General features: G+C 38.2%; 1 protein-coding gene across 7 annotated transcripts in view; it reads left to right on the forward strand.

Annotated features, from left to right (window-relative positions):
- CNTLN (centlein) overlaps positions 1-24,913 on the forward strand; it is a 221,399-nt gene that overhangs the window by 80,314 nt on the left and 116,172 nt on the right. For 6 of the 7 annotated variants that reach the window (XM_048504012.1, XM_048504014.1, XM_048504017.1 and 3 more), the window contains 3 exons: positions 2,779-2,973; positions 16,527-16,700; positions 22,176-22,301. In XM_048504012.1, the coding sequence (XP_048359969.1) occupies positions 2,779-2,973; positions 16,527-16,700; positions 22,176-22,301 (495 nt within the window). The remainder of the gene's footprint in view (positions 1-2,778; positions 2,974-16,526; positions 16,701-22,175; positions 22,302-24,913) is intronic. The other variant, XM_048504015.1, reaches the window with a different exon arrangement.

Below are 24,913 nucleotides of genomic sequence, written 5' to 3' on the forward strand. Positions count from 1 at the left end.
TTTCTTCATTCCAGTTGACGGAGTCTATGTTAATTCTCCATCTTGGCTTAAGGGAAATGTGAGATGTTTGTCAGCCTAATAATATGAACATGGGTTTATACCGGTATTAGGAAAACTGATCAAGTTCATTTCAGGCTTATCTAGCTCATTTGAGCAAACCTTAAATAGTCGGCATTTGTTGTCTGGCTTGGTTTTAACTGAAGAAGCTTGTTCATCAATATTAATGGCCCTGATTTCTGTTGCTTGAGAGAACTAAACATAGGATTCTAGCCTAGTTTTCTGTTTGGGAGCAACAAATGTTACTTCAATCCCATTGAGATAGCTTTCCTTTATGAGATTTTCAATCAAACTGATTAATAAATAGCTAGACAGCCAAGACCACACAGAAGGGAGGTACTGCATTTTGAAACAAAAGCTCTAAACTGTAAATTTCAGAGTACTCTGATAAGATAGTCTGGAGACTGAGAAACTCTTCTTGTCTTATTATCCTTAGTATTGATTTAAGACTCACCACCTTGAGTCTTAGGTGTGGACAAATCTGTTGAGTCTCATTAAAACCAGCATGCTACTGGAGCACTTTGTGTGTCTGGGACCAGTAAAATAGTTGGTATATATTTTGGGGAAATAATTCCTTTTCTTGAGAGGAACAGCTATAAACACAATATAAAATAGATGTCAAAGAGTTTCTATAACATTGCTAACCTAAAATATTTGCCTGTGGTAAAGGGAAGTGGTGTTGTATAGTAAAACGGATAGACATTTGTGTGAAACTCCTGACTGTATATTCTTCCCCCGGTCTGAAATCACTATTAGGATTGGGATCTGGAAATATCTGTGGGTTTTGACACTTTTTCCACTTGAGTGCTCAATAGGTAAGACTCTGCAAACATTACAAATCTCACAAAATGTAACATCCAAGTGACGAGAGAAATCTGTGATTGAATCTCTTCACATTTTTTTAAAGCTTCAGTGCAGCCATGGGGCTCCTTGGCTTAGACTGAAGCCTTTGGAAAGGTTAACCTTTCTTCTGCACCATTTGTCTGAATGAATCCCTTGAAGCTATGGATTTCAACACTGTGGCTAAACCTTTTGTTGGGTGAGGTGAGGTAACTTTGATCTAGGAAAAGGTGTTGGGAATAATATGAATTAAACCCATTTTCACATCAGCTCTTATCCAAGTAGGCTACCCCACAGTTATTTCATGTGGTCAAAACCTTTCACACAAATGGCTGAGAGAATGTTGAATGCCTGAATACTTGACTGGCGTTCTGGTCTATGATTGGAATGAAGATGTGATTGATTGGCTGAATTGAATGATCCATCCCACCATTAAACAAAATGGTAGTACAAGTCTAACCCATCAACAAGAAGGCTGTGATAGGTTTTGAAGGAGTCTTTGGCTGGGAGGTATTGAAATATTTGATTATCCATTGGCTTTCTAGAGTAGTGGGTGGAATCTGCCATTCATCTGCTTTCTCCCTATGCTGTCAGAGCAGAAGTGTTTATGTAAAGATATACCTCTCTATATGATTCTATATTGACTGTTTCCTAAGAAACCTTGTATTTAACAGTGTTGCTTCCTAAATGATGTGAAGGTATGCTGAATTGAGAGTCTCTCTCTAAGTCTAATGACCTGAAGTACTGGCTATATGGACTGTCAGCCCAATAACTAAGGTCATTGATCTTCCTGTAAGGGACAGTATATCATAGGACGTACATGCTGATAGGCTTGATGCCATTTAGAAAAGCAGAAGACGGTTCCTCTGTGAATTTGCCTAAGGAGCAGCTGACAAGTCCTTATCTAGTTCTTGCAGCCCGGACTCCAGTACAATGGAGAATCTTGCCTGAAATACTGTACATTTGATTTGTAAAGGGAGGATAAAGCCTGTTATCTGGTTCTGGTTATTTAGAGAATGAAAACTTGTTGCAACCTCAGCGTGTTTGTATGTTGCCATGTGGCTAAAAGTTTTTTTTTCCAGTCCTGGAAGACATCTTGTAAGTAGATTCTTGACCATCTCAGCTTTTGAGCAATTAAGCTTCTGTTTTTTTATTATAGGAAGAAATCCTAAATGATGGACAAAAAAATCAGGTTGTGGTGTAGAAAGGGATCTAGATATAGCTATTAATTTGTTTAAAAACCAAAACTGAGCATCATCTGAATCATTTCAGTAACTACATGCAATAGGAATAATATACAGAAGTGAAGAGAGGCTTGAATATTTCCCTCCAAATATTATAACAACAACAACAACAACAACAACAACAACAACAAGACTATGAATATTGAAATTGTATCTTTGAGTGTTCTGCCATCCTTGGCAAATCTAAGTTTCTCAAACTCTGTCCTTAATAGTAATTAAAAAAAATAGATAAAAGGGGTGGGGCGGCCACATTTGTTGTTTGTGTGTCTGCCATGTATAAAATAGACGGGTGTTTGCATTTTTACAGTTAAAGGTGCATGTGTTTTTTTAATTTTATTTTTGTTGTTTTTTGAAATACAGCAACATACATAGTTCGGTGCATATGTTGAAGGGTTTATCGGTGGAGCTTTATTAGTTCTGTAGTGGAAGGATAATCTAAAGCACACTCAGTTTGTCCCAGAAAGGAACTGATATGAGTTGAAGCAGCATTTATGGAGACAAACTTGACTTCAATCCCATTGGTACCATGAGTTCTATGATCAAGCTGCACCCTGTAATAATTACATATCCGTTCATGACTTTGCACACTTGTTCGTAATGACAGTTTTTCCTCAAACCTATGTTTTGTTTAAAATAGCTCCACAATGAATTGACTATATGTTTTGACAAGCTCAAAGCAAGTGAGATTCAGCTCCGGCAAAGTCAAATTTCTCTCCAGAATGAGGTATTTGAAAAAGAACAACGGATTAATCAGCTGGAAAGCCAACTTCAGCAAGCACTCAGTTCTGCATCTACACTGCCTCAAGAAACTTATCCAAAGAAGAGAAAAGAGGTGAGGGAAAGTTTAAATGTTCAAACAAAGAGGCATTTATGGAAACTTCTATGTGTCGGTGTATTATAGCTAAGCATCATATACCTGGGTCTTGCTTTAAAAATTATACAGTATGGGGACAAAAGGGGGGGAAGAGATATGGGACTGAGATATTAGTGAACACCTCATCTCCACTAATTTCTCTGGTGGAAAACAGAATGTGAATATAAGCAATAAGCAACATGTGCATTCGCTTAAATAACTGGGAGCATGATGAAATGTAATAAATGTTTCTCTAAATACATTACTGCATGAAAATCTACACTAGAATATATATGTATACACACACACACACCTACTTCAGGCATTCAAGGCAATGTCAAACTGAGGAAAATGCAGTGTGCTTATTACAGAACTGTTACGAAGAAAAGATATGTATGGACTCTATGAGCAGTCAGAAAGAGTCCAAAGACAGAATAGGAAAGTGTAGAAGATGCTCTCAAAAAGAGAAGTTTAAGGAGTAAATGCAGGTTTAATCAAACTGAATACTTGCCTCACACATTCATATTATCTTAAGCCTAAATAAAATCTCTGTAAGCTAATAAAGGATAACTAGGTGGGGTTACCTATCAGGCAAAATCTTTGACTACTTTTTGCCACTTGGGCAAAAGTTATGGATGTGTGCACAGTACAAGCTTATGATTTTTAGACATGCGTTTTACAATTTTACCATGACGCACTGAAGAGTCTGAAAGTTATCAAGATAAGACCTTTTAAATATCCCCTCCCCTAATTCTGGCAGATCCTGTGCTGTTTCAGAAGATCAGGACTACAGGAGAGGTAGAGAGAAGATTAAGCACCCCCTTCTTTCCTCTCCAAGTTGCTTTGCAAGCCACAAAATAAAAGCAGCAGGCTGCATTAATATATTTTCATGTATTGTGGGTTGCCTTAAGAACTACTTCACATTTTATGTAGTAGTCCAGGCTCACAGATGTCTCATGGTGAAGTTATATGTAGTAAACATGTCTTAGTTTCCCTTTGTCATCCTTGAATACCATGTTAGGTTTAATTAACATTCATGTGGTACACCCGGATACTGTAAAATTCAAGTTACTCCTTGTGGTGGTACTCCAGATATGGAAGTTGCTGCCAAAGTCAGTTTGACTTGGATTTTTTTCTTTCACCTTGAGAATGTGGATCAAGTCCATTAGAATGCTGTCTTTCAAAAAGCTAGAGAAATTATCTGCTAATTTTAGTACAGCTATTGAACACATGTAGTGTAGCCACTAAAGACCTGAAACTGCCTTATATTGAATCAGACCACTGATGGTCCATCAGTTACCATACTTTTTACTCTGGTCCTTTTTTTTTTTAAGTTGGAGCTGCCAGGGATTGAACCTGGGGCCTTCTGCATGTCAAGCAGTTGCTCTACCAAGCAAATGAACCACAACCCCTTCTCCCTGTGTTTTCGTTTTTACAGTTGCTCACTGCTTTTGAATGCTATGCACATTACATAAAAATAAAGAAACAATTTAAAATTGTATTAGGCCTTTATTAAACTTTATAGGAAAATGTAAACAAATGGTCTAGCCTGCACATTCAACAGCATGTATCTTCTGTGACAGGACAATCTGAACATTGGCCTGATCCAATCATCAACCAACAAAACTTTAAGTGCCTGTGAAGGTCAGCAGACCTTTAGGAATGGCACAGTGGGAAAGGGGATTGGTGGAACTCATTGCCCTCCCTTAAGGAAACTTAACTACCTTTAAGTATGTCAAAAGTAGCTGGACAGGCTGGGCCTTGGAAGCTACTTGCCTTGGAGAAGCTTTTGATCAAATAGGTTGAGTCATTCTTTTCAAATTGATTTGGACCATATTTTTAGATAGCAGTACTCTGATGGCAATGATGGTTTATTTTCAGCATGTATGAAAGATCATGTCAGAAATAAATGGCAATTGGTTATGAAAAGAAATAGCATTCTGTGATGTGTTGGTGTAATAACGTGACCATTTCAAACACTGATGGCCTCTCTTAGAGGAATTTCAATGTTGGTATCATCATGTTAGCCTTAGCACTGCTTTAATTGAATGTAGGATCTCCCTGATGTGTGGTACAGATGCCTGTTAGGGTCAAGCAGATGTCAGGTGGGATGCCCTGATACTTTGATTACTTTCTATGCATGGTTAGTGAGTTAGGGGAGTGAAAGCAGAAGTCAATCCTGCATAATGTAGGGAGATTCACCATAAAAATAGTACCCCTTTTTTAGACTAATATTAATCCAATCATGTCCTAAACCAGTTGTGGAGTGCAGTATCTAAAGTTTCTATCTATTCATATAACAAGTAGATTAGTAAATGCGAATATCCCATTTCCCAATCAAAGCAAAGGAAAGCAGGAAGACTCTGAAAAGTGCAGGGCTTTATTATGGAAACAGCAACTCAACTTTAACTACTCTATAGTGGCCATATTCATGCTGCTATAATAAAACTTAAGAACGTTTAGTAATTTTTTCCCCCACAATTATTCAAAATTACATTACCCGTACTGAAAACGGAATGGCTTTTAGTGGATTAATTAAACTGTAGCTGGTTTGCCATCTGGGTACAGCTTGTTTAGTTGCTTTTTGCAGAAAGATTTTTCACGGAATAAAGAGCATTTCTGTTTTTCTTAGAATGCAACTGCTAGAAAGTGATGCAAGTAATATATACCCTAACGATTTACCAATTTTAAAAAGAGTTATCAAAATTAACTTTTTGGTCACCTTGATTTTTTTTCTTCACACGTTGCTTTGATGAGGTCCTGTAATATTTTATAAAAACTTATTTCACCAATATAAAGAAATATAATCACATTTTTACAACAGGTAAAGGTCCAGGGCTTAGGCTAGATGCCGAAGAGGAACAAAAAAAAAAAGGAAGAGAGGGAATTAAGTAAATCTGATTTTTATGGCTCAAGTGGTTTCATTAAATTAGAGTACTGTATGCTACTGTTCATTAATGAACTTGTGCCATATGCTTTAACTGTTATGGTCAATAGCTGATAAAGAGAAGGTTGTTTTTTTTTAAAAAAAATCTGGATAAAAATATCTCTGTGATGGGCTTTTATCAAAGGAGTTGCTTTGAATTCAGTAACTACTACTCAGCCAATATGGCTCACAATTTGCAACCCAAAGGTAGTCATACATTATTGGAATACAGCCTACTGCGCTTCACATTACACAGATGTGAAGGCCTGATTATAGCTGCTTCATAATTAACAGTGATCCGATTTGTTTTGTGGCATAAATGGTGCATGTGTAGAACATTAGCCATGGCACTCTCATTCAAATTCAACTCAAGGGCTCAGCGGCAGGCGGGTCACGAGCTTCAGGGAGTAGAAGCACAAGCTCCTCCATATGTTCTTGCGGCATCTTACTATGGCTATGAGTGCAAGATAAGTTCCCCAAAGAACCTAATCGTGTTCTGTAATTACAGTGCGGCTTTCTGCTGGCTAGAAATGAGGGAGAAGCTAAAACACTCCCTCATCAGATAATTTGTAAATTACTTTACATGGCGGATGCCTAACTCAGTTGGTTTTCAACTGCTGAAATTATAAATAATTGTAACAGATGTGGCAATATGGCTGGCCTCCAATAAATGAGGCCCTTGATAATTTGGCCGACCCTTTGACAGGCCAATTTAATAAAATGTGAACAAAATCTTCTTGCTAATAATTTATCATCCCTTTTCCCAATAGAATAAATTTAATTACCCTAGCAGTTAACAAGGTCACACCCAGATGCCAAACTCGGCTACAGTTTTGATAATGCAATCAGGAATTGAGAGGTGATGACAGCATTGTTGTTTTTTTCATTACCTGGCTTCACATAAACACAGGTGGCGTAGCTTTCTTGTCAGTTTTTAATAATTACAGGCTATTATGGAATGCATAGTTAGCAGATTGAAAACCACACTTTGGTGAATTTGTTTGAGTATGATTGAGATTCTAATGTATAGAGATGATAATTCATAACAAGCATCGCTCCTGATTTACCCTGTTATTGTGCAAGGTTTGATTTCTGCTGGTGACAGAAGTGTAACTGTTCTACGAACATCAGTCTATCTGTCAAAGAGTGCCATGCTTGTTAGGAAACATAAAGTGGAAAGACTTTGTACATTTTTCTTCCTAGCTAAACCAGCTATTTTCAAGTTGATAAGTTTACAGTTTGACATGATTTGGCATCACCAGAGAAAACGTGAAATCCATCTATCTAAAAGGGACAGAATGCCCCTTACACAAACATTTCTCAATTGGATTAGTTAACAGAATACAGATTTGATCCTATAAAGAGCAGAAATAAGAAACATGGGCTTAAAACAGAAAGTTGTTCGATTGGACTTTTCTGAAATATGTTATTTATACCAACCAACCAGGAAAGTCTTCTGACCATTAGCCCATGCAACTGTCATCAATACATCCACTTCCTTTAGTGTGAGATATGGAATGTAGTTTTGATTTCAGTTTGGCTGTGGAATGGATAATTAAAACGATGCCATAAGCAAAAGGCCAACAAGGCATCCCTATAGATGAAAATGAGGTCCCAGACAATGTGTTGAAAGTTACACAGTACAACAAAGCAAAGCTGGTCTGGATTTTGTTGGTGCTTGAATGGAGTTCTTCTTTGAAGATCTCTTCTTCTTTGAAGCCACCTACACTTCTGCAGCCCCCTCAAAAAATGGAAGATACAATTGTAATAAATAAGCAATAAACTGACAGTGGTGCTCCAGATACAACGGGAGACACCCCCACTCACCCCAATTCATTGAACTGACTGGGACATATTGTGTGCCCATGTAAACGATGTAAGCAGAAACAGTTCTGCTCTTAAGGTATTGGGGCATATTTTGTGTGTGAAATAGAGATTCTTCATTGTCAATTTAGAGCACTTCATGACCTGCATGAGATTTGGTTAATCCTTGTGTGCATTAAAATATATGCATATGATGAAGCCCCATAAAAATCTACTCATTGTTGTAATGTGTGATATGATAAATGATAAAAACCAATTTCCCTTCTGACTTCCCTTTTTAAAACAATTTACCAGAAAATGGCTCTTGCCATAAATACACGGTGGCTTGCTAAGGAGCTTGTGGAAAATAAATATGTGAACTTCCCAGGGCTATGCATACATTTTGAAAAAAGTATCAAGAAGCACCTTGCTGTGTAATCATACTGGACAGGAGATATTAGCCATCAAAGAAAAATTTTGAGACAGTGATAATAATGGAAGTGATTATTAGAACAAAAATACATTCTCAAGTGCTAAATACATATTCAAAAAGAGTCCATCACAAAAAAGGCCATCATTAGCAGGCATTCAATGTATCATCCTGTTTTGAAATATATCTTAATCAGAAGAATGTACAATGGAAAACAGTCACATGGATTTTCAAGCAGTATATTTCCATGCCCAGACAATAAACAAAATAATTGTAAGAACTGTAAGTAAACAAATATCTGACTCTTTCCCATATGACCAAAGTCTAAACATTCTTCTTAAGCTTGTTAAGAAAATTCATTGTCGGCTCTTCGGTGTTGTGGATATAATATGATTTACGCTGATGGAGAGGTTTCTTGCATACTTTAATTTGTGATACCTCAAATGGTGACAGCAATCTCCCAAGCAATACCGTGCAGACCCAAACTCTAAAAGTCAAATGTAAAAAGAGGGACTACCAGTAGATTTTTGGATACTTCTCTTAAAAGTCAGCTGGGAGTAGTAAAAAGCATATTAAGACTTTTCTATTAGAGGCAGGCATTTAACAATACAGGCAAACAAAAAGGTAACTGTTAGTTTTGTATTTTGAACCAGAAGTTCTAGCAAATATTTGCCTTCTGCACAAAAATTTGCCTTACTATTGCTACCCAATGAGTTAATCGACATACTCTGTAAGTAGATGTATGTGTATTGCCACTGGAAGGCATTGAAATCACATCCTTTTAAAAAATGAATGTATATCTCTATCCACCACTGTGCCTTGACAGATATCATGTTTCTGATATTGCACTTATATAACAATTAGTACAATCCTTCCTCAACATTTCTACTTGTTGGTACAGCAATTGCACCTGAAAGATTCAGTTTTTCAGTGCATAAATTAACTGGGCTCAAAAGTCCAACATCTTTCCTAAATTCTGATGTCTGTTGAATATTCTTTACTGTTTAAAGAGTACTGGAATAGTTGTATGATCAGTTCTGATACTGAATATAACATATTTTAAAAATGGAATTTTGCAACATTTTGAAAAGCCAGGAAATATTTAGTGTGTGCTAAATAAACAAGAGCAAAGCAAAATATTTTACTAACAGAAGCAGAATTCTGCAATGTGTTAAGCATATTCAGGACCCAAGCAGCATTTTTCTTGGCCCAGTACAAACTTGTAACACATATGTAAACTTCCCCCCCACCAACATCCTTATCCCTTATCCTATACATGCAATCTCATGAACCATGAAAAAGTCTGTTCTGATTCTAAAATTACTGCATGTTAAGTGCTAACAAGTTCTGACTTACGGCAACTATGTGAATTAATGATCTCCAAAATGACCTATCATTAACAGCCTTACTCTTGCAAACTGAGAGCCGTAGTTTCCTTGACTGAGTTAATCCATCTAATGTTGAATCTTCCCTTTTCCTGCTGGCTTCAACTTTTCCTGTCATTATTGTCTGTTCCAGTGACTTTTGTCTTGTCTTTAATGTAACCAAAGTATAATAGCCTAATTTTAGTCATTTTAGCTTCTACCCTGTTTCCCTGAAAATAAGACCTACCTCGAAAATAAGCCCTAGCACGATTTTTTGGGATTTTTGGAGGATGCTTGAAATATAAACCCTACTCCAAACATAAGCCCTAGTTACAGATTCCCAAATGCAGCTGATCTGGTCACATTGGGGGGGGGGGGGGCAAAAAAAATAAGACATTCCCTGAAAATAAGCCCTAATGCATCTTTTGAAGCAAAAATTAATATAAGACCCTGTCTTATTTTCGGGAAACACGGTAGGGAGGGTTCAGGGTTGATATGGTGTAGAACGCACTCTTTTGTTTTTGTTGGGCCAAGTATCCATAAAACTCTCCTCCAACACCACATTTCAAATGAGTAAACTTCCTTCCGGTCAGCTTTCTTCACTGTCCAACTTTCACACCTATACAATGTAATGGGAAATGCTGTAGTATCATTTACCATGACCTTGGTCATCAACAACGCATCCTTACACTTAGGAATCTTTTCTAGCTCTTTCATGGCTGCCCTTCCCAGTCTCAATCTCCTTCAGGTTTCTTGGTTATAGTCTTCCTTTTGGCTGATGATGGAGCCAAAGAATAGAATATTTAAATTTCTTCAATGTCAATCTTAACATTCTGTTATTCCCCAGTAGTCATTACTTTTGTCTTCTTGATGTTTAGCTGTAATCCTGTGTTAGAACTTTCTGCTTTAACCTTCATCAGTAGACATTTCAAGTCTTCATTATTTTCTAACAGTCATGTGGTGTTATCTGCATATCTTAAATTGTTAATGTTCCTTCCACCAATTTACACTCCACTATCATCTAAGTGTAATCCAGCTTTCCCTATGATATGTTCTGTATATAGATTGAAAAGATAGGGAGATAAAATCCATCCTCCTCTGACACCGTTGCCAATTGGAAACCATTCTGTTTCTCCACATTCTGACCTAGCAGTAGCCTGTTGCCTGGAGTACAGGTATGCACCTCAAAACAACCAGATGTTGTGGCACACCCATTTCTTTTAAAACCAGCCATAGCTTTTCATCATCCTATCAGTCAAAACCATTGTTGTAATCTATGAAATACAAACTGATTTTCTTCTGAAATTCTTTTGTATTTGCCGGTAAGTTTGCATTATGATCTCTAGTGCTGCGTCATCCTTTTCTGAATACAACTTGAACATCTAGCATTTCTTGTTCTATGTATGGTATCAGCCTTTATTGCAGGTTTTTGAGTATTATTTTACTCATGTGAGAAATTAATAGTTGCTGCAGTCTTTTACATTATTTAATAGCTGCTGTAGTCTTTGACATTTCCTTTTTTGGAGTTAGGATGTAAGTAGAGTGTTTCCATTCCCTTGGCCATTGTTTTGTTTTCTGTATTTATTAGCACATTCTTGTTAAGATTTTGATGGACTCCATTTTTAGTGGCTTGGGAGAGTTTACCATTGCCTTCTCCTACACAATACTAACCAGGTTTAGCTGAAGTGGAACTACTGTTGTCTATGAAAGATTCACTGCCAGAGTCACTTTCCACTACTGCTGTTGCCCAGTATGTTTCCTTCAAGGATTCCTCCACCCCATCACCACGTCTGTTCTCCACTCCACTCTACTCCACCCCATCACCTCGTCTATTCTCTTGTGCTGATGTTGCCATTGATCGTTAGTCAGTTGTCTTGAGTAACTCTGCTAGAACTGTAGCCTCTTGGCAGAGTCTAAACTCTTTATAGCATATAATTAGATACTTCCTAACTAATGTTTACCTATTATTTTCATTATTCAGAAGGCTGAGACACACACAAATTCCCGTAACTGTTTATTTGATAGAATTCTGCAGGTCAGGAGGTGGCATGACACTATGTAGGATATAGGGCCTCAATGGTAATGGAAACTCATTTTGGTTTGTGTGAGTTGCTGTACATTTTCATACTGGTTTTCACTGCTGTGGGAACTATTTATTTACTTATTTTGAATATGCCATTTTTGAAATGCTTGAAGTTATTTTTATCTGTGCTCAGCTATTGACTTTGATCAAATACATTTTAAAACACTACAAAACCTGGCAAAATGTGTTTGACCAGACATTGTTGTTGAACAGAAAAAGAATTAGTCCACATATCAAGATCCACAGTAATTTGTGTCACTTTCAGCTCTCTCTTTAAAAATGTCTTGGTATATTTACAATTAAATTTTAAACCAGACTTTGAATATTTGATTTAGATTTGTGACATATGTACAACTGTTCTTAAAGTATTGATGAAGCAACCAAGTTCTTTTGGCAGCTTAGCAAACAGGTACAACAGCAGCTGCACCTTCTCTAAAAGATGGCATTCTTCTGATTATACAAGTAAATTGTGCAACTGGCCAAGGGTAGTAGATAGCTGGACACCTTTACTTTGTGCCTAGATCCATCTTCCCTACTATCAACTGCCATTCATAAGGCTAGAGAAAGGAGAGGCAGGTACTTTTACATAATGCCTCAGTTGTAGTTGAGAACCCCACATCCTTGATACAATCAGTGTAGCCATTAAAATAAGAAACAGCCAGATGTTTTTTCATCATGCCTGAATCCATTTCCATTTGAGAGTCCTTCACCCCACTATCTTGTATGAGGCTCAGATGGAACCAGGCAACCCACCATTATGTCACAAGGATACAAGAATTGCAGATCTTTCCTCCATTCTCTAGCAGTCATTTCAACATAATTTATTCTTGGTTTTGCAAGACCTTCATGGACTAATAGTCTACACAACTTGTACCCCAGGAATAAACTTCACAAAATTTGAGAAGAACTGCTGTAGAGAATGGAACGTAGGTATGATCTGTGATTGTCAAAACAGTACTTCTAGTATAGAAATGGCTCTGGGTAGTCTGGTCTTGACTTGCTGCAGACAACAAAGCTCAAGTGAGCAGTCCTAAGGGGTACATAAGCCTCTCTGGATAAGGAAGAGCAAGAGAAGTTGCATGTGCTCCTGAGGTGAGCTCCTCTGGTGAGATAATGCTGAAAACAGTCACCGTAGTGATTGTCTAGAGTTGAAAAGCCATAGCTTAGCAGCATCTTTTCCAGTTTGAGCCAACCAACCTTGGGAGGAAACATCCAAGCTGTGTATCTCTGAGGAATGGAATGATGATATAATGAGATCAATGAGAGAAGTCTGATCTGTGCTGCCAATAAAACGTGCAAAAAGCAGATCTTCCTAAAAAGTGTGCAGTGATGAAAAATAAAGAGTATAGTAAAGAATTAAAAAAGAATTAAACTAAAAGGAACTCCCAGAGAAAAAGGTGCTAGAGTGCTTTTAAAATCAAAAAGTTTCCTAAGCCTATCCCTCTTTCAGATGGTGAGCTGCCAAAACAAAAACTGGAAAAGAAATGACATTTTAGGACAGTGGTTCTCAACCTTCCTAATTCAGCAACCCTTCGATACAGTTCCTCATGTTGTGGTGACCCCAACTCTAACATTTATCCATTTTACAGATGGAGAACAGTGATTCAGAGAGTCTTAGGCGACCCCTGCGAAAGGGTCGTTCGACCCCCAAAGGGGTCCCAACCCACAGGTTGAGAACCACTGAACTAGAGAGAGGGGAAAGACTGGTTGCTATGTTAAAACCTTGTAAAACCTGGGTAACTGTGAAAGTACTGACAAAAATGTAGTGGGGGGAAAAGTAGTGGGCAAAAATGGCAACTAGAAGTAATGGATCGTTGATAGGGGAAGTCACTGAAATCATCAACGAAGTGCTAATCGTATTGTCGAAGGCTTTCACGGCCGGAATCACTTGGGTGCTGTGTGGTTTCCGGGCTGTATGGCCGTGATGAATTCTGGCAGCATTTCTCTCCACAGCGTTTTACATGCCTGCATCTGTAGCCTGGCATCTTCAAGAGGATCCTCTGGAAGATGCCAACCACTGATGCTGGCCAGCGTCAGGAGAGAATACCTATAGAACACGCCATGCAACCCTTCTCAGAGGCTCTTCTAGTCATAATCATAATCAAGCTCCAGACTCTTATGTCAGAAATGTACTCTATGAAAAATAATGTCAACAAGAATATTCCCAGAATGATGTCTGAACGTATAAAGGGCATTAAAGAGATGAAACATGATTTTAGAAAAATTGTACAACTGGAAGAAAATATGGAGAAAACCAAGGAAGAAATTAAAACTTTTTTTTAAAAAAAACCTGTTGATTCTGTTCAAATTGAAGTCAAAATACATGATCTAGCTATTCTTCATCTTGAGTACCAGATAAGACAGAAAGCCTTGAGGAACCAATAAAGGAAGATTTGAAGAAGATCTCCTGAGCTTTAGACAACTGTCTAAAGATCAAGAAAGAAGAATTGGCATCAAGGAGTGAAAAAAATCTATGGAGTCTCTTCAAAAAACCCCAAAACAAAAGATGTAGATCCATTGTCATCTATTTTTGCTCCAAATAAATGACAGGACAGATCCTGAAAATACACAGGAAGTCAACAAGCAAGATAAAAGACATGGACATCATTGGGATGAAAGAGATTCCTTTGAGTTCTACAGAAAAGGAAAGAATATGCATTTAAAGAAAAATCAGATAAAATTCTCCTGACTTAAATGTGGGAAGGCCTTTTTTTGTTTACAAGGGACAGCAGCAAATAATTACTTCTAAAGCAAGTGCCAAAGAAACCTTTAAGAAGATGAAGAAAGGGTTTACTTAGAATTTGGCAGTCAGCTTAATTAAGGGTTTTTACTTAACTGTTGTATGAGAGACTACTGATAGTTAAAGTGGGAATGGGAAAGTTTGATACAAAGTTAAAAGAAGTGGGATAAGGGATAGAGGGTGAAATTTATAATAGAAATCTTAAACTTTGGGAAATTAAGTTAGGGAGATAGATTTTTTTGTCAAGCATTAAAATATTTCAAAAATGAAAAAAGCATTTACAATACAAATGTGCACAAAATATTTATATTTTATTTGGTTGAGTAGGTTCCTAATTGATAGCACATATTGGAACAGAAAGGCATTGTTTCTTGGTGGGAGAAGTTTCATGGTTTCTTGGTGAGAGAAATTTCCAGGAAACACTAAGAAAGGTTTATAATTTCTGTAACACAGCACAACTCCCCACAGCAGACACCTTGTGATATAGGGGGATGAGAGTTCTGAAGAACTATGAGTAGTCCAAGGTCTCCCAGCAAGCTTCATGTGTAAAAGCGAAGAAGATGTTGGTAGGGTTGTATATTCCATGTTGGTAGGGTTGTATATTCCTCTGCCGCAGAACTCAGCATGCCAGATCTTCTTTGTTGTACAATGCTCCACCTGGGTCCCAGTGCCTACCTAGCCCTGCTCCACCCCCCATTTCCCATCCGTTTGAAAATTAATTTTTTTTGAGCAATCATTCTCTTGTATCAAAGTACCATCTTCAATAATGCACAAAATAGTGGTTTTAACAAAGGCAGTGGGTAAAAATGAATGATAATTCTCATATTTGTTTGGGGCTATGTCCTCCCCCTCATGTCCCCCCCCCTTTGCTTTAAAAGTTTGTAACTGTGTGCTTTGGTGCCCATTTTCAAAACAGTGCAAGATGATAGGGCTGAACAAATCTAAACATAGCTGTTCCTGAGTTTATAAAGGCACTGGGAAGATCTGATCACAGATCACCCAAGGATTTGTTTGTTTTGATCCTAAGAGTTAAAATGGTATACCATTGATATACCAGGAAATTACCTTTCCCATTTGCAGATTTTCTGGGTGTCTTGAACTGGAATCTTCAGGCGCAATAAAGATTGGACGCCACCACAAAGTTTCTTCCCCTCTTTCCTATCCTATTGATAAGTATTGGTTGTTGGTGATGGAATCCGTGCATGAACATCTCTTAATCTGGATATTGGAAAATATTTAATAATAGCTGCACTGTTAATCCAAAAGGATTATTAATTTTTTTTTTAAATGAAAAGCAGTTTTGCAAATATTGATTTTTGGTTTGCAGAAAATAACAGTAGACCTTGGTGTCCTTGGTGATTGTTCAGAAGCCTCAGCTGGAACAAACTATGTTCTGATGGGAGAAGGATGGACTGTGTGAAGACACAGTACCAGTATCCCAGTGTCTGTACTAGTTCCCTCTTTCTTTCCAAGCTCATTTGAGAGTACTGGTGATGGCCTAAGAAGACCGTAATGTCTATGATCCATTAAAACCTTTAATACCACTCAGGAATGCCCTCTTTATTTTACTATCTTTGTGCTAAGTCACGAGAAAAAGGATATTTGGGAATTCTCATAGTGAATAATCCTCAGATTCCATGATTCCTTTTCCTAATAATTCACCAAAGTATTGTTTTGTTCCAGAGGCTGTTTGAGTATTTTAAAATTCAAATTGGCTTTTTTTTTAGCCAAGAGGTAGAATAGGGTAAGTTTAACCATTATATTTGGGACTGTGTGATTATCATGTTGTTCGATATTCTGTGCTACTAGGAAACTAATAGATGATCCTAGGTGCTAAACTAATAGATGATTCCCTTCTAAGTTCATTGAAGTCCTCATCTTTGAATTCAAAACAGTCCTTTTTAGGACTGCACCATCCAAATTACGCAAGTAAATAAGTTAATGTATATCTCAGTGTCAGATTGGGCATAAAGATGAATACATAAATTGTAAATTTGTAAATTTAGTCTCACGCACATACACACAATATGTCTCTATTCATATGATAAAACATATTTTTGTACTTTCAGCATGTTTCTTATCTCCAAACTTATGCTACTAAAATGTACAGAATTGTTGTATTCCACCAGTTTTGCCTTTTTTGTTTCTTTCCTCTGTCCCAACCTATCTATATTACTTTTTTCCAGGGATTCCACCAGTATTCTTCAAGGGAATTAGAATATCTCATAGCAACGCAAAAATCTGAAATAAAGCTTTTGCAAGAAAAATTGAAAAGAGCAAATTGTAAACTAGCAGATCGTACCCTGTGCAGCAGAGATTTCCTGGATTGCATCAGTGTTAGAACTGGGAAGAAATACAAGGTAGGAAAGCTTTATTACCTTGTGTATTTGTGTCAAAATGAGCTTGGCAAAGCTTGACATTTTGCTCTGGGACTTGGATAACAACAATTTTAATAAATGTCGATGCTACTTATAATTCTGGAAGCTTGATAGAAGAGTGTTTTTATTATCTGCCAAATACTTGTTAAAATAACTGTTGGGAGTAAGAAGTTTTACCTTATTAAACACTGACTACAGGATTGTTAATTTAATGAAATTATTTAAAGGTTCAATTCTTTGTAGGATTCTTAAGATGAATATTTATTACTTGATCCTGCTTGTGAAGATGCCATTCTTTCTAAACAGATGAATTTAGGAAGCTGAGTTTGAGATTAAAAGTTTGTAATTAAATGCTGATTTAGAAGTTTTTCAACTGGTGATATTTTCTCCTCAAAATTGATTATTAAATCTACATCTATGTATTTTACCTGTTTGAATTGTATTTCACCCTGCTATGAGATTCAGGGATGCAGAGATGCAGTTGAGTCACAAAACAAAATAATACAACCCCGTCTTTTTTCATAATTCTGTTTTTTGAAGTCCAGTCTTGGAGTGGTTCCAGAAGATGCAAATGATATGTCAGATATCCAAGGAAAGGAAGATTAATAGCTATGGCAATAATATAGAGAAGATAAATCTATATTGTATCTTGTTCTGCACAGTTGGTAGATGGACAGTATTGTCAAAGTGTTTTGTTACATATTTAAATAACAGTATTCATAAGGAAGGAGAAGATCTGTAAATTATGATGTTTTCAAGCCTTTTAAAGTTTTAGGTCAGAACCCTAGGGACTTTTAACAGCTATTGCGTTAACAGCTATTGCTGAGATTCAGTGGCGTATTTACCTAAGGGAGATGGGGTACCCTATGTCCCTGAGTGCCCCCTAGTTGGGGCGTAAAAATTTCAGGTTCATTTGTGTGTTTTTTGTATTTTTTAGTGTTTTTTCAGTTTTTCAGGCCTGCAGTTTTCAGTTTTCAGGCCTGCAGGGGGCACAGTTTTCAGTATAGCAGCACCAAAATTTCAGGGATTTTTCAGGAGACCCTCCTGGTGATACCAACAAAGTTAGGTGATTTTTGGTTCAGGGGGTCCAACATTATGGACTCCCAAAAGGTTTTCCCCCATCCCCCATTGATTCCAATGGGAGCTAATAGGAGATGGGGGCTACACCTTTGAGGGTCCATAACATTGGACCCCCTGAACCAAACTTCCAAACCTGGGTGGTACCATCAGGAGAGTTTCTTAAAGATACCCTGAAATTTTGGTGCTGTTAGCTTAACAATTGCACCCCTGACAGCAGGCACCCTCCAATTTCCCCCAGATTCTCCTTTTAAATCCACCCTCTTTGGCATGGACTTAAAGGGAGAATGTGAGGTCCCCAGTTTAAACATTGAAAGTGATGCTGTTTGGGGGTGGATTCCACTGGAGGTGTTTTGTGAGAGATGGTGGTGAATAGCCATCTACAGTAGCAGAGCCATCAGAGAACCGTGCAGGGAACTTTTACCAGCTTTGTTATCTCCAGTCCTCCAATGATGCTGGAGATCTTGAAAGCACTCCAACTGCTTCTCATTGCTCTGTGGCCCAGAAGAAGAGACCCCTCTTTCCTCTCCAATGACTGTAGATATTTCCTGAGGATAGTTGGCAACTACTTCTGAGGATGAGCCTGTATACACTGGTCTCATTGTCCCTCATGGTCCTTCAGTAGTTTGGTAAAGATTAAGAGCAGCTTTGATTTATTTTTTAAAAAAATGTAATTCTGTTCTTTTAACCTGTTATATCGCTTTGTAATCCACCCTTGGTGTCAGAAATGGCAAGCAGGCACAGTATAAATATTTCAATTAGATAAAATCTTGAATTGAACTGAAACATTTGGAATTTTGTTGTTTGAAAATTTATTGAGTATGCATCAATTGAGAGGCATCAACCACGTCTAGCATACAAAAGGTCAACTATGTTAATTTTTAAGAATTAGGTCATATGGGAGTTTTTCATAAAACAGAACACAAAATATATTCTCCAATTGGACATTCTGCAATAAATTCCAATTCCTTTTTGGAATTGATCACAGAGAAGGTGGTAATACATACCAGGGATCATAATAATTGGGTAATTTTAAGTAATTTATTTATTTATATTTATTTATTATTTAGACTTGATAACCTGCCCACACCTGAAGGGCTCTGGGTGGTGTATAGAACATGTTAAAAATGTATAACTAAAACAATTTGCAAGATACCATTTACAGTTTAAAACCCAGTATTATAGAATAACACATAAATATAATGTAAGAAATCAGATGGCAAAGAGGGTATTTCATTATGCATCACAAGAGTGGTCAAGATGGTCGTCAATAGAAGCATAGTGGATGGCATCTTTCCGCAGGTATCCCCCTCCACCAAAGGCCCGGCGAAACAAGACCATCTTACAGGCCCTGTGGAACTGCTCAAGGGCCTGGACGGATGAAGGCAAAGAATTCCACCAGACGGGGGCCAGTGCACTAAAGGCCCTGGCCTGGGTGGAGGAGAGACGGATTGTAAAAGGGCCTGGGACCACCAGTAAGTTGGCCCCTTTAGCATCTGTAAATCTGAAATCTCAACTTTACTTCCTTTTAAAAGGAGACTTTTTGGAATCAACCAAGTATATCCAAATAAGTGGTCTAGTTTATATACTACTACAGTGATCTAGGAGCTGCGTTCCCATGATTTCTTCCTGTGGTACTGTGGGAACATTTGGATGTCTGGAACCACATGTGTGTCTCCTTCCCACCCAACTGTTAGGTGGGCAATAAGAAAGATGATGAGTTAGAGTGAGCCAGGGTTGTGTAGTTAGAATGTCAGACTAGCATCAGAGAAACTTGGATTCAAATATCAACACAGCCAAGAGTGTGACCTTGGACCAATTACTCTTTTTCAGTCTAACCTACCTGACAGTTGTGAGGACAAAATGGAACAGAAAAAGTGGATCCTATACCAAACTGGTAACGCCTGAAGCCAAACTGTGCCTGGTGCGCAGTCTATATTTCCGCCCCCCATGGCCCCCCTGCGGTGCCCCCTCCCCGCGGTGTCCCCCCCACGGTGTCCCCCTTCCCACACTTACCTTAGTTCCTTTCCTTTTTCTAGAACTTTTTCAGGCTTAAAAAAAAGACCTATTCACAATTCAGGCTTAAAAACGGCCTGATGGGAACTATACTTCCCAGGAGACCTTGTGAGCCTGGGTCTCCTGGGAACTGTAGTTCCTCAGGCTGTTTTTAGCCTGTACTGTGAACAGGCCTTTTTTTCAGCCTGAAAAAGTTCTAGGAAAAGGAAAGGAACTAAGGTATGTGTGGGAAGGGGGGGTGGGGTGGGGCGCTGCAAGGGGGTGCCGCGGAGGGGGGGCGGAGGGGAGGGAGATGGGCCTGGGGGCGATTTGCCGCTCCCCAGGCATGCGCCTAGTACATGGTGCACCCCTCCTTGTAGCTCCGCCACTGGCCTGAAGAGGCCCTAAACTTGTGATACCAGAGAGTTCACTTAGCATCACGATACTTAGGAAGGCAGGGACATTCCAATAGTCCATGTGTATAAGAATACAAACAACTATATATGATTTTCTCTCCCAGTATAATCCTGCCTGCACCTTGTGTGATACAGCTTTACCACAGTTGGCTTCGATTGCTTTTACTGTAATAAATCATAAAATTAGTAATTAATCATTATTGCTTGAAGCTGAAATACTAAATTCAAGCCACAGTTGCTTTTGATAGCTAAAATAAAATATAAAATATATGAACCTCGTTTTGTTATTATTGAACCTCATAAATGTACTTTTTAAAGATCTCAGTTCCCACTCCCATGCACTTTGGTGAGGGACCAGCATTACTTACAGCTGATCTTTAGCAAAATAATATCTGTACAAGTCGATCAACATAGATGTTACTTTACAATATTACTGTAAGTCATTGTAATGCTGTACATATTAAAATGTTCTTAAAGATTTATATAACAGAGCCTTTTTATAACATGTATAATTATTTACTTCACTTTGTTGTCAGCCTTTCTTGTAGAGACTCATGGCAGATTAGAGTTATAAAAGCCAATACAGTAAAAACAGTACAGTGCATACCATGAATTGTGTAATAAAACTGGATTATGCAAATTTAAGAATTCTAAAATAGAATCTGTATAATACATTATGGAAACTGCATTTCACAATTAAAGAAAGATTTCTGTGTGCGTCTGTATATTATGTATGCAGTATAATGTGTGTGGATGGATAAACATCTTCTATTCCAGTGAACAGACTTCTTTGGTTCCCATGACTTCAATCTGAGTTCTTTTACTAGGCCAACTCCACACACATGCGCACACCCCACCATGAATTAGCCTATACCTTTTAAACTGTTTTGCTATATTATTCTGTTTCCATATATTGCTATATTATTCTGGGGTTTTTTCCTCTTACAAGTTTTAGATATTGGTACTTTGTTTCATTTTGATGGATTAAATGTAATAAATAATTTCTTTCCCAAATAGTTCTTACATACATTTTCCAATGGATTTTTTTTCAAGTGAGATTCTGTTGCAATCTGTGTGTTTTCCCTGTTGTTCGTAATATTCAGGAAAAAAACTTGCCATCTTATTTTTTTCTTCCTTTAAAAAATCAATTGTGATACATTTTTGCAGAATTACAAATGTGCATTATTTGAGAAAATAAAACAAATGGAGCATCTAGAGAGAGAAAAAGCTGAATGTGTATCTTAGGGGTTAAAATATTATTCACAGAACAGTGGGGTTAAAATGTGGCTGTGTTCTATCCAGAATGATTCAGGAATTCAGTAAAACTAATCTAGACAACTCCGTTTATTTTATATTAGAACATATGACACAGTCAGAGCAAGAAGTGCTACTTTCGCACATCCTTTCTCCAGATTGCTATATGAAGCTGTGCATAATATAAACACACATTCTTGTCTCTAGTTAGGCATATTATAGTTAATGACCATATGGTCATTATGGTATAAGATCTACTGTCTGTTGTATTTATATTCCTCAAGCATATTGTTCCTTCAACTTCACAGTGTGTTAAACTATTTCAGAGGGGAAAAAAGCCTTTCCCTCTTGTTTCTGGTTGTCCTATCAAGTGTAACCTTGGACCCTTATAGAGCAATTAGATCAGCCTCTATCCCCTCCTTTGTAATGAGGTTTCTTGCATTTCTGAGTCTATAACCCTTTAGTCTTCCCTAATGGGACATCATTATTCTGAAAGAAACAATGTAAATGTAAATGAATATTCTCATTAACGAGTCACAGAGAAACCTTTAGTGGTAGCGCTGTGGTAATTCTGCTTGTTATTTCTCTGGTATTCCATGCAGGATTTTTTTATAATTCATTATTAGTATTCAAAATTACTTGTTCTTTAATTTTGCATGTCTTTCATAAACCAGTGTTCCAACCAGTTCAACCATGTCCTTGTTTTATTCTCCAGGAGCCACCTGTGAAACGTTCAAGGTCTCTGTCCCCAAAGAGCTTTTTGAAAGAGTCAGAAGAACTAAGAAAGCTTCAAATAGCTGAAAAAAAGATTGAAAACCTGGAGAAGTCACTACAGTTAAAGGTGAAAATTTTTAAAGAACTTCTAAGTCTTCAGTTGGCATAGGGAAAGATAACGATTATATATGTATTTGAGAAAATCAGATATATATAGTGTTGTCTACAATTGAGTTACTAGAAAGGCATTACCTTTGCAATTACGATGCTAAGATTCGCATGCAATAAAATGTGCAGTAAAATGTTGGTGGTGCTGCATAAATACATTGATCTTTAATTTATGATTGTAGACGGTTATATGTATTACAGTTCTGAAAATGTTTTATGTTGTCCCTACCATAACTCTCTGCTTTCCCAAAGCATGGTATCTTTGACTCAGCTACACAAATCAGGTTTGTTAAATGGCAAGTGATCATCTATCTATCTATCTATCTATCTATCTATCTATCTATCTATCTATCTATCTATCTATCTATCTATCTATCTATCTATCTATCTATCTATCTATCTATCTATCTATCTATCTATCTATCTATCTATCTATCTATCTACCTACCTATCTACCTATCTACCTACCTACCTACCTACCTACCTACCTACCTACCTACCTACCTACCTACCTACCTACCTACCTACCTACCTACCTACCTACCGGTATCTATTTTGTATGACACCCTTCTCAGGGCAGCTTCCGAAGTATCATTAATACATTAAATTTAAGCAATCTACCTAACTCTAAAACCAGATAGTGGCTAAAAGATCTCAATTTAAGTATGAAAAGTTCTTATCATCCATGAAAGAAAGTAATAGGAGGGGACTGAAGGAGGAAGAGAGGGAGGCCATTTGATGGTAAAAGCATTTCTGCCTCAATTATAGGCCTGGTTGAACAGCTCCGTCTTATAGGCCCTGCAGAATTGCATTAGATATGCAGGCCCAGTTCTCATTAAACAGAGTGTTCCACCAGGCAGGGGCCAGGACCAAAAACACCCTAACCCTGGTTGAGGCCATCCAGATGTCTTTTGGGCCAGGGATCATAGTAGATTGTTGTTTACTGATCACAGTGCTCTACAGGGAATGTACTAGAAGAGGTAGTCCCACAGGTATGAAGACTCCTGACCATTTATGGCTTTAAAGGTAAGCACCAAAACCTTCACATAATCAGTACTCCACCCGGAGCAAGTGCAGCTGGCGGAACACTGGTGCATCCACCATGGGATCCTAATAAGTACCTGTGCTTCTGCAGTTTGCACCAGCTGGAGTTTACGGAGTAGGCTCAAGGGTAGCCATGCATAAACTGAGTTGCAACAGTCTAATCTGGAGATGATCATTGTATGGATCACTGTAGGTCAGTTTGTGATAGGTGGGTGCCAATAGTCTTGCCTGGCAAAGATGGTGAAAGGCCAGGCAAGCAACATGTGTGACTTGTGCCTCCACAGTTAAGGAGGCATCAAGAATCACACCACGACTCTTGATGGTCAGTGTAGGTGTTAACTGCATGGTGCCAAGACTTAGCAACTGGTACCTTCCATGCGTGCCCACCTGGCCTAGCTACAGGACCTCTGTTTTTGATGGGTTTAACTTCACAAATTCTTTCAATAAAGGTCAATAAACTCAATAGAACATGAACTGATGGCTATATTTTCTTGTTTCCAACTCATATGTTTAAATTCAACCTCTAAATAAGTCATCCCCCAGGTACACGGGTACTTTGGCCAAGCTGAAGTGTGAAGCTCAAGGTCAAATCCAACCAGGGGAGTTGACGAGCCAGGTATCTTATTGTGGAATACATGATTGTTTGAGTTTTGTGTGACCATTTTCTAATTGGAGTCTTATTTAGTCAAATATTGTTATATTGAGTTTACTGAGCTTTATTGAAAGAATTTGTGAAATACAGGTTGCCATTCAGGCTGTTAAGCCTCTAGGTACAGATTTTGGGTACAGACTAATATCAGGACAGGTCAAGTAACAACAGCAGTGCTGATGTGCTTCGGTCCAGTTGTCTCTGGAGCTCTTCTGGGAGGCTGACCAGATCAATCTCCATCCCACGGCCAGTGTGGAAGCTGGACTGAAATGTATCCAGTATTGATGCATACTCCAAGAAGGCCTGGAGTTACTCTGCAGCTGCTCTCTCAACTACCTTACCTAGGAATGAAAGATAGGAAACTGGGCTGTAATTGGAGGGATCTGTAGGATTCAAAGGTTTCTTCTTCAAGAACGGCCTTACCCCAGCCTCTTTCAAACCTTCAGGGAAGATAACTGAAGCCAGGGGCAGATTTATAATATTCCCTGTCATTGGGTTCATTACAACTCTAGGAGGTGAGAAAGCATGGCAGCAACACATAACCACGATCACTTGTGGAAAGTGGTGGGGTTAATGAGGAAGCAGTTCTTGGCAGGGGCCCTGACCTTCCCAAACTCACCCAGCAGTCAGCTCTTGCCATCTGGTTACTGCTGCATGAGGCATTGGAGGCCAGAGGCAGGGAAGACCTGGGTATCGTGGCTGCTGCTGGGGAATTTGGCTATGAGGTCCATGAAAATGCCACAGTGGGGTTGCAAGGTGCCTAGATGTTGATCCTGTAGAAGTGACGTCAGTTATGATATGCCTTTTGCTTCTCGTGAGGGGTTGTCGGAGCGATGTGGGTGCAGGAGACCAGCATCTGACTGATCTCCTTGCAAATC

This window comes from Sphaerodactylus townsendi, linkage group LG07 (assembly GCF_021028975.2).
Source record: "Sphaerodactylus townsendi isolate TG3544 linkage group LG07, MPM_Stown_v2.3, whole genome shotgun sequence".
Taxonomy (NCBI): Eukaryota; Metazoa; Chordata; class Lepidosauria; order Squamata; family Sphaerodactylidae; genus Sphaerodactylus; species Sphaerodactylus townsendi.